Source organism: Caretta caretta, chromosome 4, assembly GCF_965140235.1.
Source record: "Caretta caretta isolate rCarCar2 chromosome 4, rCarCar1.hap1, whole genome shotgun sequence".
Taxonomy (NCBI): Eukaryota; Metazoa; Chordata; order Testudines; family Cheloniidae; genus Caretta; species Caretta caretta.
The window spans coordinates 82,961,578-82,976,771 of record NC_134209.1 but is presented as its reverse complement, the minus strand read 5'-3'; the positions used below and the strand labels follow the sequence as shown (position 1 = coordinate 82,976,771).

The 15,194-nt window shown below is 40.0% G+C and overlaps 1 protein-coding gene across 2 annotated transcripts in view; it reads left to right on the top strand.

Moving 5' to 3' along the window:
* SCRG1 (stimulator of chondrogenesis 1) overlaps positions 1 to 15,194 on the top strand; it is a 35,521-nt gene that overhangs the window by 17,799 nt on the left and 2,528 nt on the right. The window contains exons 1-2 of one of the 2 annotated variants that reach the window (XM_048847732.2): positions 3,770 to 4,080; positions 14,361 to 14,631. In XM_048847732.2, coding sequence (XP_048703689.1) covers positions 14,387 to 14,631 — 245 coding nt within the window. In that variant the 5' untranslated portion in view covers positions 3,770 to 4,080; positions 14,361 to 14,386. Of the gene's footprint in view, positions 1 to 3,769; positions 4,081 to 14,360; positions 14,632 to 15,194 lie in introns of those variants that run through there. The other variant, XM_048847733.2, reaches the window with a different exon arrangement.

Here is a 15,194-nt window from a genome sequence, read left to right as displayed (position 1 = left end):
CAAGTAAAATTTAAGGAATAATGTATTTATATTGAAAGTAAGCTTTATCGATTTGGATTAGAAATTGGTCACCAGGGGATAATATCCATTTAGGCAGGGGGGTGATGGCCCATTTGGGTGGGTGGGGGGGAGGAGTTGTCACCCTGCCCTATTTAGCCAGCAATGCAATGCAAAGCTCAATTGTTTAGCCATGCTCAATCAATAGAGTTTTTCACTAGAAAAACCACCAGAGGCAACTGCAAACAATCAAACTACTTGAAGGTAAAAAAGAAACATTACAACAGGATGTGTAGTGAGAGAATTTCCCTCAGTTGTTTGAACTACCTTAAAAACCTCTGGGGGAGGTTTAAAATTGGAAAAATTATAATTCTTTTAGTTGGACAATTATAGATTGGTGATAGAATCAGGACCCTTTGGAATGCTTAAAACAGTAATTAGTTTTAAAATTACAGCTTTAATTAGATGGATGATAATAATAGTTTAAATATAGAAAATCAAGTAATGGCAGCTATAGGGATGATGTGGTAGAAGATTCCATTCTAAGAAACATAGAGGTCCATTACCTAGGAAATGAAATTTCATTTCCTGTGATGCAATGGTAAATTCCATTTTCCAGTAGGCCAAACAGGAAGTAGTTGAGGTCACCCACGGGTCATCTGAAAAAAACCCATAGGAATACATAGGCCTATAGGAGTGTATAGGGATCATGCAATCAGGAGACAGTATTACATCATTTCCGGATGATGTAATAGAAGCATGGTATTGCATCACTTCCTGTAGGGAATGACTCAGCAAAATCCCATAGAGATACATTGTAGCCCACAGAGATACATGGGACTTCCTGTCATATGTAGGTACACGTGATGGGGGAGCGGGGGGGAATTAGCATATGCTAAGCTCTGGAGACTGATTGGCTGAGCTTGCGTGACCAAACAGTATATAAAGGGGACAGTCAATAGGCTAAACTCTGATTTGGGTAGGGACCTTAGACAAGAGAAGCTGCTGCAAACACCTTCAAGGAAGAAACCATCTGCAAGAAGCAGCAGCAGCAGCAATAGAACCCTGCTGATTGTTATATGCAATAAACCCTTTGTTGCATATAACAATATAAGCAATAGAACTCTGTTGATTGTTGTATGTTATAGCGTGTTAAGTATATGGTTACAGAGGCTACCTTTTTGTTGCCGCGCTGCTTATCCCTATATCTATCTCTATTCTTTTATTATAACCACTCACTTCTAAATAAATAGTATTTCTGATTTCGAAGAATTACTACTTGTGTGCCTATTCTTGATCGGAGAGCTGTATCTGTGTCCTTTCAAGGATCAGCAAGACTAGCTTGCTCTGGGGAGCCCTCTGTGGGTCAGAGGTAAGCATGCTGGTAATATACTGGAAATTCCAAGGTCACAGTCTTGGTTACTGGTTTAGATAAATGAAAGGTTAAGGTTAAGGGCAGTGTAGTTGGGTAATATCATTGACTAAATATAGTTGAATGCAAATCTTCCAGTAACAGATAGGGGGTTGCCCTGTCAGAGAATAGAAACAAAAGGCTGTTTTCAGTATATCACAGTGGAGGGAGAAGCACTCTGTATCCATTCATTGAGGAAAACCCCTTGTAGAGTTTGGATCCTGGTTCATAAGAAACCAGCCAGCTCTGCAACAGACTGAACTTTGGGGTGGGGGTCTACTTTATTGGATAGAAGAGGTAACTGTTGATAAGCATAGACCCAGGTTTGGTTTTAGGATTGTTGTATATTATAACCGTTTCCATCACTCTCTCGTTTCTAGTTAAATCTTTTTTGATTCTTTCTTAAACAGACCTACTTTGATTTATCATAAGTCCTGAGTGGTTCACAGAAGCAGTGGTTTAGGGTAAAACTGATTAACAGAGCTACCCTGCACCTTTGGGTGCAGAGGATTTGGAATTTCTGTGAACAGCCAATGTCAGAGGTGGATATCAAGGGAAACAATTCAAGGGGGCTCAGAGACTGGGGTGCACCTAGTGTTAACCTGCAAGGCAAAGTTAGAGCTGGCATAGCCCAGAGGAGAGTGCTTGAAAGGCTGATGGTATTAGGGAGCTGACACCCAGCTACAACAAGAAAAAAACAACCTTGTGCTGGATGCAGGGGGTAACAAGGTGACACAGTCCTGTGTGCCCTGAGAACCATCATACCTACCCACACCTTAATTATAAAATAAACTAGCAGTCCACCAAAGACTTGGTCAAACAGGTTGCTTGTGATTCATCAAACCTAGGCTCTGGTAGATCGTTGATTGAAGTATGTTCCAGAACTTTGGACCCTCCTTTGAGAACCTACTGCTACCAGCACCAGAGAACTGAATCCCAGAAACAGGGAGCAAAAAGACTGCCGTACATTTTTATTTCTTGTGACAGCACATTAGAAAACGAGGTGCTCTCTCTCAAAATGAAACCATTCATAACAAAATTACTCCTATTGCACATAGAAGTGAATAGGCAACCAGTGTGCAACAATGGCATTATGTGCACATACAAGATCTTATTCTCTTCTCATCACAGTATTACTTCTATGTAACTCCAATTACTTCAGTGGCATTCCTGTTGATTTATATCAATGGAAGGGAGACTCAGGCCATAACATCTCACTGCATTAAAAAGAGACAGTTTGGCGCATGCTACATTTGCTGATATTACCAGTGCTCTGTGAGAGCAGCCTCAAATAGAGTGCATTACAATAATCTAGTTTTGAGGCATGGATCACTGTGGTGAACTCCACATCAGAAAAGAAAAGAAATGTTGCAACCTCTGGGCTAGTAGTAGATGAGGAAAACCCACTGACACCTAAAGTCAAAAAACAGCAATAGCACTAAAATGACTCAAAGACTAAAACATGAAATGGCTAAGGTGGTTTAGAAACCTTTATCAGAAGGCAAACTCATGCCTGCCTATAAGCATCAATTCCATTTTATCTACTCTAAGCTGACACCCAGCCAGTGTCAAACAGCTGGGAGACAGAAATTACAGTGGCTGGATTTGACGAAACCACAAAAAAGAGCCAAGATGTCCATCGTGGCTGATTTGGGACTAGAATACAGGAGTCTTCACTTCAAGCTTAACAATCTATCCCCAAATTAGTTATTATTAGATGATATAAATTATATGTAAACCTCTTTCCATTTAAATTAACTACCCATCTGAATACCTTAATTAAGGGTTTTAAGGACACCATTGCACTATTCCGCAATACGCGTTTCTGAACTATTGGCTGACAAAGTAGTTGTTTTGCCATTACGTGATTAAATGTTTTGCCAGGAACAAACGCAGTACAATGAAGATGTGGCAGTGCACCTATGATCAGAAATCCAGTTAAAATAATTACCACATTTCTCAGTCAGGTCAATTTCAGACAAACCAACAGAACCCTGCATGATGCAAACTATTTCATGTGAACATTGCATAGGTTTCAATTGCTGGGTCTTGCTGCCTCATCATCAGTGCTGTTCCTGAAACTTTTCCCAGAGGGAATTTTTATGACACAATGAGAGAAACAAGAGAAAAGGGCAACTAGAAAATATGCGAGGACAATGCATTCGTTCACCAAACTATGCTCTCCTACCAATCCAGATGATCCTGGCAGCTTCCCTCCCTCCTCCTCCTCCTCCTCCTCCTCTCTCTCTCTCTCTCCCTCCACACACACACACATCCTCCATGCTTTTCCAATCACACTTCACCATCACAGAGAGGAAAAAATCTTTCCAAGAAGTATTTTTTTTCCTGCAGGTATTTTACTCCCTGAGGAGTCTTCCTCTCTTTGAATCCTGTATGGACTAGTTGTTTCCTGCTGGAAAAGAGCTGCTCATTTCTTTCTTGTCTGGGTTGGAGAGAGGTACTTCTAGAAGCCCACCCCCTGGCTCCTGGCTGGATAAGAGAGACTGTCACTCGCAGACAGGAGCCAGGGCAGACAAAGGGTTATTTGTACAGCACCTCCCTTCAGCCCTCCCTCTCCTCATCTCCTTTAGCTCCCACTCTCAACTTGTACATTTAAAAAAATACAGCTGCCAAGAAAGTGAGAGAGAGAGAGAGAGAAGCAAAAGAGAAAGGTATGTCTTGCTCCTGCAATTATCCTCATTTATTTGTTCCCCTAATGCTAGTTACAGGATGCAAAGCTAGATAAATTACATGTGATGAATGGCATGTGCAGGAGGCACTTTGGGAAGGTTGACATTCACTGTGAGCAAATGATGCGTTGCAGAACAGATGTGAGGAGATAAATCCAGTTTAATTTATTCAGCTAAAGAAAAAAAACAATACTTTTTAACATGTTACTCTTCTTTATAACGTTGGATGTTATCACAGTTCATAGTAAGTTTTCCACTATCGCCCACTATTTTCATGCTTTCACTATTATTGCAAAAAAAGAAGTGTTTTCACAATGAGCTGCTGTCTTTAGGGAAACTAAATGAGTTTTCATGAAAACCCAATTCCTGGAAAGAAGCATGGTAGTGGTGGGTTTTACAAAGAGGTAATTCATCGAATTCATCCTCAGTGGAGTAGCTGCTGTCCTTACCATGCTTCACAATGTACTGACTGTTCAGGCAAAAAAAGTTTGGTTTTTTGATTTTTGTTTTGTTTTTTAATTTTGAGCAATGCTTCTTCAAACTTATTTAATTCTAAAACTCACATGTATGTCATATATCAAGTGATAGCCCAATTCTGCAGATGTTGTTTAATGATTACCTATGGCTGCAAGGCTGAACAGTAAATGTCATCAGCACCTTTTGGAGGTATTTTGGACTAGGGAGGTTTGACAGATGACTGCTAAATGATGTGAAGGGAATTTTGTACTTTGAATGGTGTTGCTAACAGAGTTACTTTTAACTCTTGAACTATACACCCATTGTGAAGATATCTAAATACATTATCTGCATAGTAATAAAACTATTATTGCACTTTGAACTTAATTGATTAGTCTGTTAATATAGAATATACCTCCTGTATGACTGTAAAGGACCATAAGACAGACAACCAGTTACAATGAAGTATCTTTCATTTTCAAGATGAAGTAGCTAGAGACGCTATAGAATTCTTGACAACTAACTATAAATGTGTTCATTTAAAGTTCAGTACATATATAGCTTACACATTTGTTTCCAAATATGAGGAACTGGTTTAAAGGAAAAGGTATCTAACTACATTTTTAGTTTCATTCACTCACACTTTTCCTTATTTCTATTGCCTATCCATACCACTAGTGCTTATTACTGACAGAAGCTGCTTGCATGGGACTTACAGCACTATTAATATTCTCAAGAAACATAGCTCTGTTTGTCTTGGCCATTGAGGCAGAGAATTTTTTAAAAAAATAAATCTCCCTGTGGATCCAACCATTCCAAAGAATATGTAGTGCCAAGTTGCCTGGCAAAACAAAACTTTAGGAACTTCACTGTTAATGATTCCTTACTCATTTAGCAATCTTCCCCTCAGACTATCTATTTTCCAGTCATACAGAAAACTAAAGCTATTTTTGTGACACCGAAACTATTTCCCCATCTTAACTTCTTTCATCAATGTCATGTCAAATGCCATCAATGGAGTATTTTATCAAAAAGGACCTATGCAAATGTGGGAAGTTTGCTTCAAATACTTTCAGGAGATTTTATCCTTGTTGGAACTGGAAACTGAATAGTCTTGATAGACTGCACCTATTGGAGGTTGGTATGATTGACATTGGTGCCCTTTAATGAGGCAGGAAATAGACATATCACAGAAAGAAAGGTTACTTACTGGTAACTGTTCTTCAACTCATCTGTGTGACATTTGTTCAGCAGATTTCACTGGCTGGATAGGTGTCAACACAATTTTATCTGCACTTGGTGATGGCAGAGTAACTATATTTTGTAAAATGCACCACCACACCCCCTCCCCACATACACACCCACTCCCTACATCCAGCAACTTTTCATCAGCTATGCAACTTTCCACCTTCATGGGTACCTCAACAGTACTAGTTTAGCAGTATAAGGGAAGAGTTCATAGCAGTAGTTGGTGAGTCAGCAGCTATTCCATATATTGTACTGTATAGAAGCTCCGCCAAGCCCCTACCATCTCTTCCCTTACACAATAGAGTGCTGTATCGACAAAGCTATAGCCTCCATGCTCTTGGACACTCCCTTTGACAGTCTTCCATCTGAAAATAGATAGCATCTCCTTCAGGACAAACCTTTTGAAGGAAGCGCTCTGATTAAGAGTTTTATGTAAATTAGTATCTGTGAAAATAGAGCATTCAAAGAGGACATGCCTCAGTGCAAAAGAAAAAATGGGTAAATATTTGAATACTAGACATACCAGACAGGTTATAACATACATAAAATGAATTGTCATGCAGTGCTAGTCCCCTCTAGTCCAGTATTCTGTCTACAGTTGATCAGGAGATCATGACCTTTCCTGACTGATACTGAACTTGTCACAGTTATCCATGTCAGACTCCTCTCTAGTGCATTATTGTAATACACTGTTAAGGGATGGCTTTTTAGGCCATGAGCTGATGCAGGACAAAGCTGTGCAGGCCCTTCCACACACTTCTGCTTTGTACTCTGCACAGACAGCCAGTTCAGTTCTGGGTACAATTCAAGATGTAGTTATCTTTGAAATTTTACAAGATCTGGGACCGATTTACCTGAGACCACTTGCCATGTGTCCTGTGGCAGTTGAGAGCCAGTAAGGCGTTCTTAACTTCATACCTAGAAGTGCAAGCCAACATTCCAGGATCAGCAACAGGGTATTTTCAGTTGAGGTCCCTGCCCTTTAGAACCTGCTGTCTTTAGCAGTCTAGAGACAAAGTTTAGGACACAGCATAAGGATTTCTTTAAAAAGTTAGTCATACTGATCTATAAAATGAATTATTTTTGAGTTGCATGCTGTCATCAGGGCCTAATTTTCACTCAGGATTTGGTCTAACTACTCTTTCTGTAGGAGCAATTTTGCACAACCACAACATATAGCAGACTTATCTATCTGACTTACAGACACAAATAGTTCAATACTTAAAGATCTACTATTTGTGCCTGCAATTTATAACAGATACAAAATATGGTACAACTATTTACATTGGGACTGGAAAAACAGAGGCCAGTTCTCAAAATCAGGTCCCATATTTTTTTAAGTGTAGTATCATGCAATATCATCACCTTTAACACTTTTTTTCTTCTATGAAACGCTTACATTATATATTAAATTAAAAAATACTTGTACTACTTAGAGACTGCCCTTCTTGCTAACCAGGGTAGAATGTGTCCACATCCATCCTCCTTAGACTATAAACTCATTTAAGCAGGATTCACTTATGTACTGTTTAGTGCTGGGGAAACTGATTTAGAATAAAAACTATCCTACAAACATACATCTTACTGGAGTCCAAAATCCAACATTAGGCAAAGTTGGGTTGATGTTTACCTTATTTGAAGGAAAGAGGAATTTATTATTATTTGGCACATTGGCTAGAACTAGTGAAAATAATGCAATCTTTTAAATATTAGACATGGTCCCTGAGGTCTAAAGAACACATTTTATAAATTAAAAGAATAATTAAGTGCGTTACTCATCAAGATAAATGTGCATGCAAAATTTCATGTAAAACAGAAAAATAGTTTATTGAATTTCACATCTGTAACAAAAAGATAAATAAGCATTTGCTTTTATTTTAACTATGCATACTGTGACAAAGCTCTGTCCTTGTCTCCATGGGTCCCACGCTTCCTGGTAGATTTCGCTAGCCTGAGAGGCTCACTGTGACCCTCCACGTAGCCCTTCTCTCTCTAGAGACAAGGATCACAGCCTGCTGAACCATTTCCATCATAAGCCAGCAAGGAAGGTGAGGAGTAGCTACTCTCCCTTGCACAGTCTCTGTTGTCTCCCAGTCTCAGTGATTAATTCGGGGGAGTGACGGGGGGAGCCCAGGCCCGCTCTCTACTCCAGATTCCAGCCCAGGGACCCTAATAGTATCAGCTATGGCAGCTGACCTTTTGGAAATAGGACACATACAATTCCCTGGGCCACTTCCCCACAGCAGCCCCCACTTCCTCAATATCTACTTCACCCTTACTTCAGGGCCTCCTTCCTTGTGCCTGATATTGTTTGTACTGCTCAGTTTCTCCAACAGTGCAGCTTCTTCCTACAGCTCCTGACACATGCACCCACCTGACTAACTGGGAGGCTTTTAACTAGTTTCAGCCAGCCCCTGATTGGCTTCAGGTGTCCCAATCAACCTAGCTATCTTCCCTGCCTGAAAAGATCTTAATTGGTCCCAGGTGTCTTAATTGACCTGGAGCAGCTACCATTTGCTTATCCTGGCACCAGGGATTTGTTTAGCCTGTGGCTAATATATCTGTCTCCCACTACTTTACTATAGCCATCTGGCCTTTCCCGGTCACAGTACTCATGACAAAACATAAAACTTTTAAACCAGCTTTTTTTGTACATAATGTTAGCATAAGCATGTAAGTTTGTGTAAAAGATCAGAATAATGAGGTGCTGTCATAAACATACAGTTAAGGGTAGCATAAAATCCCTCCTTTACCTGTAAAAGGTTAAGAAGCTCAGATAACCTGGTTGGCACCTGACCAAAAGGATCAATAAAGGGAGAAGATACTTTCAAATCTGTGGGGGAAGGTTTTTGTTTTGGGCTTGTGCGTTCTCTCTGGAGACAAAGAGAGAGACCAAGCAAGTAATCTAGCTCCTACTGAATGATACATCTAAATTTACAGAATAGTACATAATAGCAAGGAAATGTGTTAGAGTATCTTTTGTTTTAGCTTGTGAATTTTCCCTGTGCTAAGAGGGAGGTTTATTCCTGTTTTTTGTAACTTTAGAGGGGAATCCTCTGTGTTTTGAATCTGATTACCCTGTAAAATTACCTTCCATCCTGACTTGGCAGAGGTGCTGTTTTTATAATAAAGTTCTGTTTTTAAGAACCTGATTGATTGGTTTTTAGTGTCCTAAAAACCCAAGGGGCTGATCTGTGCTTACCTTGTTAACCTATCTGGTTGGTATATTATTCTCAAGCCTCCCCAGGAAAGGGAGTGAAGGGGCTTGGGGGGATATTTTAGGGAAACAGGAACTCCAAGTGGTCCTTTTTCTGAATCTTTGTCTAACTCACTTGGTGGTGGCAGCAGTACCCATCCAAAGACAAAGAAGGATTTGTACCTTGGGGAAGTTTTAACCTAAGCTGGTAGAAATAAGCTTGGGGGGTCTTTCATGTGGGTCCCCACATTTGTATCCCAGAGCTCAGAGTGGGGAGGGAACCCTGACAGGTGCCCATGATTAGTATTAAACTAATAACACCAGTTTTAACCCTATAATGTTAATGTTTTTTCTAAATGGGCTCATGTCTCCAGAAACTGATTTTCTTAGGCAGTTATATCGCTGATGTTTTGTGCAGATAATTTGTCAAAATGGGTGAAGGATTAGCAGGGTGGAAATATCAATGTAACTGTCTATGAAAATTAATTGAATCAGGAATGTGGTAAAGTAGTATGTGTGTCCGATAATGTTTTGTGTTTTAACATGTGGTCCTTCTCTGAAAAGTGACTGTAAAAAATAGCATGGCACAGTTACATGTCTAAGTGATTTCCATATCAAACATGCTTAGTTTACAAAAGACTTCCCCTTTTCCCCCTGCTATCAATCCTGCAACCTCGACCTGAGATCTGAGAGTCAAACGGGTTCTTTCCTTGATCGTCATCATCATACATTATAAATATTCTAGAGGTCAAATTGTACCCCCATTTGTCCCACAGTCTTCAGGTTTTGCATTCAATTCTCCAGCTACACAAGAGAGCCTAGAATCCAGCTCATAGTCTCTTAGCTGAGTTGGGTTTATAGTGTTAAGACCAAAAAGAAACAAAATCCTATTTGACTGTAGAGTAGGTATAAGTAGGAATACATACAAGAATCAAATCTGTTGAGTGAAAAGGTGCAATATTTGTGTGGGTCAGTTATCAGAGTAGAGCCACTCTTTAAATCTAGAGAGGGACTGGAATCTTCATATCAAGCTAAAAGAAATGTAAACAAACATTGTCTCTCCACACTTCAATATTTTGCTGCTGAAAACCAGGCTGAGCCACAGCTCAGATCCTGGCCTAATTTACAAATGAATGTAAGTTGGATGTTCTTCTCCAACTCCCGCTGTGTGACACGTTCAGTAGTCTCTGTTCCATGGAACTGCTGGATTAGAATAGCAGGCAGTGTTGGAAGTCAGAACACAGGTGCACTGTTAGTGCTGTGAAGAGCCTGAACTCCCTCTGCTATGCTTGGCCCTTCACTTTCTTGAAAAGTAAAACCAGTCCTGTCCAGAAGTCTGCAGTTGGACTAAGTCAACAAAATTTCCCCTTCCCGTTCTGCACTTAGGACAGAAGAATCCCATGCACTGCTACAGGCTGTGGACTGACTGGCTAAGTGGCAGTTCAGCAGAAAAGGACCTGGGGATTACAGTGGATGAGAAACTGGATATGAGTCAACAGTGTGCCCTTTTTGCCAAGAAGACTAACGGCATATTCGGCTGCATTAGTAGGATCATTGACAGCAGATCGAGGGAAGTGATTATCTGGAGTATTGTGTCTGGTTTTGGGACCCCTACTGCAGAAAGGATGTGGACAAATTGGAGAGAGTCCAACAGAGGACAATGAAAATGGTTAGGGGGCTGAGGCACATGATTTATGAGAGGGGCTAAGGGAACTGGGCTTATTTAGTCTGCAGAAGAGAAGAGTGAGGGGGGATTTGATACCAGCCTTCAACTACCTGAAGGGGGTTCCAAAGAGGATGGAGCTAAGCTGTTCTCAGTAGTGGCAGATGACAGAACAAGGAGCAATGGTCAGACCCTCTCAGAAGTCCAGAGCAGCCTTGGCCACTTCCAACTTTTGGGGCCCCTAGCCATAATAAAAATAAAAAATGACAAATGAAAACAAAATAAGACACCAAAAAAAGAGTGAGACATAATTTGAATATTTTTTTATTTAACAAATGCTGTTCTAGCCCTTTTCTGTGAAAATGCACTAATTATTGAGGAAAAATCTAGCAATCTGTGCAACGTCACAGTTGATATTAAGCATGGCGAACCCATTCAGACACTCTTGTCCCATAGTTGAACCATGATAGTTCTTTACCTGTTTCAACACATTAAAGGTGCATTCACCAGGCAAACTTACAAAAATGACAAAACTACACAATGCAATTGTGATAATAGGAAACACCCCATAGAGTCCAAGTTCAAGTATTTCTTGAAGCAATTCCCTTGGCTTGCAATCCAATTTAAAGTTCATGGAATATATTCGTCTGAGGAAGATGACCTCATCACTGAGATCTTTTGAGATTTCTTTGTTGTACTGTTGCTGAAATTGTTCAGCTGGAGAAAGTAGATCTTCATTACTCAGTCTGTTGAACTGCCAAAGAATCCCCAAAAGGGTACAAATTAGTCACTGTGACTCAAATCGACGTGTAAGACCTGATTGAATAGAGTCAATGATGACAAGGAAGACATTGACCCTATAATGCTGCTCGGCATCGGATTCAGTAGGTAAGTTGCATTTGGTGGAGAACTCAGATGAAATGCCAATATTCTGTGCTACTAATATGGACTCAGGATTGTATCCCATTGTTCATGAATCTGTTGAATGTCATTGATAAGACTTTCAATGTTATCCCTCTCAACATCAAGTATAGCATTGCGTGCTTCAATTACCAGATTAGTTTGGTGGATCATTGTAAGTAGCTTCGTCCACAAAGATGACATCAAAATGCATTCAAATTTGGACATGTGCTTCTGAATAGACTGAAGTTCAGTTCGAGCCTGTGCAGTGAGATTCACACAAATGGTGAATGGTACACAAATGCCGAAAAGACACAAAACAAAGGAATACTATTTAACACAAAATGAAACAGTCAGACATGCAATTATCCTTATCACTGAATCAAAACTAAAGCATACAAGGTATAATATAACAGGCTGAGCTGAAGACAAAGGGATGACATACATATAATAAACACAGACATGGATACAGACAGAGGGATAATGTCCAAAAACTTCAAACGTGTGTCCTCATGAAACTCACTGTACAAGATTGTCCTCACAAATGTTCACCTTGAATCTGGGCCTATAGACTACGAAAGCCTATGATGACGGCCAAGCTAAGGCTCAACCAACCAACCAGTCTCCTCTTTTAGATACCGTATGAAGATAATAATGAGGCGTTCGCACACATAAATAATTCCTTAGTCAACTTGACATAAAACTATAAAGACACTAAAATGTAACAATTCTCTACCTTTCAACACGCACTTGATCCAGCAACAGCCACTAGTAGTGGTTTGTTTATATAATCAGCTGATCTGAGAGGACACGTTCATCATGGTCTAATCTTGTGCCATCAGAACTGATATATCTGTACTAATATTTATGAACATTTTTAACTCTTTAGTATGACAAAAATCTATATCAGTTAACAAAAAAATTATATCTTTTACCAAATCACATCTCTTTCTTGCTTAAATTTGCAGCTTTAAGCTGAGAGAGTGTCACATTTTGGTCCGATAGGGATGTGCATAAAAACATGTTGTGAAACTTATCAAATGCAAAAAAAATAACAAGTGTCTAAATTTGAGACCCCTTTTGAGCTTGAGGCTGTCATAAATATAAAGGGAAGGGTAAACCCCTTTGAAATCCCTCCTGGCCAGGGGAAAGCTCCTCTCACCTGTAAAGGGTTAAGAAGCTAAAGGTAACCTCGCTGGCACCTGACCAAAATGACCAATGAGGAGACAAGATACTTTCAAAAGCTGGGAGGAGGGAGAGAAACAAAGGGTCTGTGTGCCTGTCTATAGTCTGTCTTTGTTGGGGATAGACCAGGAATGGAGTCTTAGAACTTTTAGTAAGTAATCTAGCTAGGTATGTGTTAGATTATGATTTCTTTAAATGGCTGAGAAAAGCATTGTGCTGAATAGAATAACTATTTCTGTCTGTGTGTCTTTTTTGTAACTTAAGGTTTTGCCTAGAGGGGTTCTCTATGTTTTTGAATCTAATTACCCTGTAAGATATCTACCATCCTGATTTTACAGGGGGGATTTCTTCATTTCTATTTACTTCTATTTTTATTAAAAAATCTTCTTGTAAGAAACTGAATGCTTTTTCATTGTTCTCAGATCCAAGGGTTTGGGTCTGTGGTCACCTATGCAAATTGGTGAGGCTTTTTATCCAACATTTCCCAGGAAAGGGGGGGTGCAAGTGTTGGGAGGATTGTTCATTGTTCTTAAGATCCAAGGGTCTGGGTCTGTAGTCACCTAGGCAAATTGGTGAGGCTTTTTACCAAACCTTGTCCAGGAAGTGGGGTGCAAGGTTTTGGGAAGTATTTGGGGGGGAAGGACGCGTCCAAACAGCTCTTCTCCAGTAACCAGTATTAGTTTGGTGGTGGTAGCGGCCAGTCCAAGGACAACGGGTGGAATATTTTGTACCTTGGGGAAGTTTTGACCTAAGCTGGTAAAGATAAGCTTAGGAGGTTTTTCATGCAGGTCCCCACATCTGTACCCTAGAGTTCAGAGTGGGAGAGGAACATTGACAGAGGCCCAGGCCAAATGGCCCTCCTGGCCCCTCCTCTGATTGGCAATGGTCTCAAGTTGCAGTGGGAGAAGAGGGTGGTGAAGCACTGGAAAGGGTTACCTAGGGAGCTGGTGGAATCTCCATCCTTAGAGGTTTTTAAGGCCCAGCTTGACAGAGCCCTGGGTGGGGTTGGGGTTGGTCCTGCTTTGAGCAAGGGGTTGGAGTCCTGAGGCCTCTTCCAACCCCCATATTCTATTATTATAATACATTTAGTAGGTCATGCTAGCATGTAGTTTCTACCACATTTGGGAGAAATAGATAGAATAAGGATGAAACGACTTCAGTAGAGTCATTATACTTTTGTAATGATTTAAAAGAGCCAAAAAAAATCCAGAAACTGGGGAAATGTATCTGAACATTTCCACACTGCTTTGCTAATGTTATTATGCTCCAAAGATATACAACTACATGAAAGTAGACATTCATACCAGTGAGCTGGTCAAATCCTCTCAAAGCAATTTCCTGAAGGAGAAAAGCAAAAGAAACTTCCAGCAACAAAAGGCTCCATTCATGAAAATAAGAATAGGGTGCAGAGAGGGCTGTGAAATTTAACTCCACAACAGTGAAATAGCAATACCTTCTATCTCCTGGGAAATAATCCTCTCCAGCACACAGGTCCAACTCCCAAAAATCCTCAGGATAAACTGGATTCAAGCTAGAGAAATGAATTAAGCAATCTGCACAAAAACTGATCTATTCAGCATCCATACATGTCTAATGTGCTTCTTTTCTCATTAGCACTCCTGTCAAAAGCAAGCTTTGGAATGATGAAAATGAAGATTCTATCAGCTCTTGTTTTGCTGAGCATGCTGCTTGGTACTAACATGATGCCTTTCAGTCGACTTTCTTGTTACAAGAAAGTGCTAAAAGATCGCAACTGTCACAGCATCCCAGAGGGTGTGGCCAGTCTTCGACGCATTGATGGAAATCTTCAAGACCACTTTTGGGAAGGGCAAAGCTGTGAGATGATCTGTTACTGCAATTTTAGTGAATTACTCTGCTGCCCAAAGTAAGGCAACTTTCTGTTACATACAATTTTACATGTTTATATGGATTTAACAAGCGTTCATTATAGTATGGACTACTACTTAACAAATCAGCTTCCATTTCAAAGAAATTAAACATTTTATCAAGCTTAGAAGTTAGACCAAGACTCAGCCATTTTCTTTTATCACTTCATTTGCTTTTTTAAAGTAAAGGGGAAGATTGACATTGTGTTTGCTTAAAGTATTAAATCACACATCCCACTACAGACCTGATGTAACATGATTTACTTCAGTGAGTTTAGACTAGGCTGAATTTTGCCCCTTGTTCTTTACTTACTTGACCCAGGTCATATAAAAATTGGGGTCTTTGGACTAATCCCTTGATTTTCAGCCAATAATTTCAACACCCATTAGTGAAAACCAGTTTTTCAAAAGAGATGAGAAAGCCCTGAGGTTCTTGCTGCATGGCAAAATATGTCATTGCCTCTGTATATTAGTGGGTATAGATATTTCATCTAGATAAGCTGAACTGCAAGAGAGACATTTACAATAAAAAGTCTGCAGAAAAGTGAATGGGGAAAAAAGA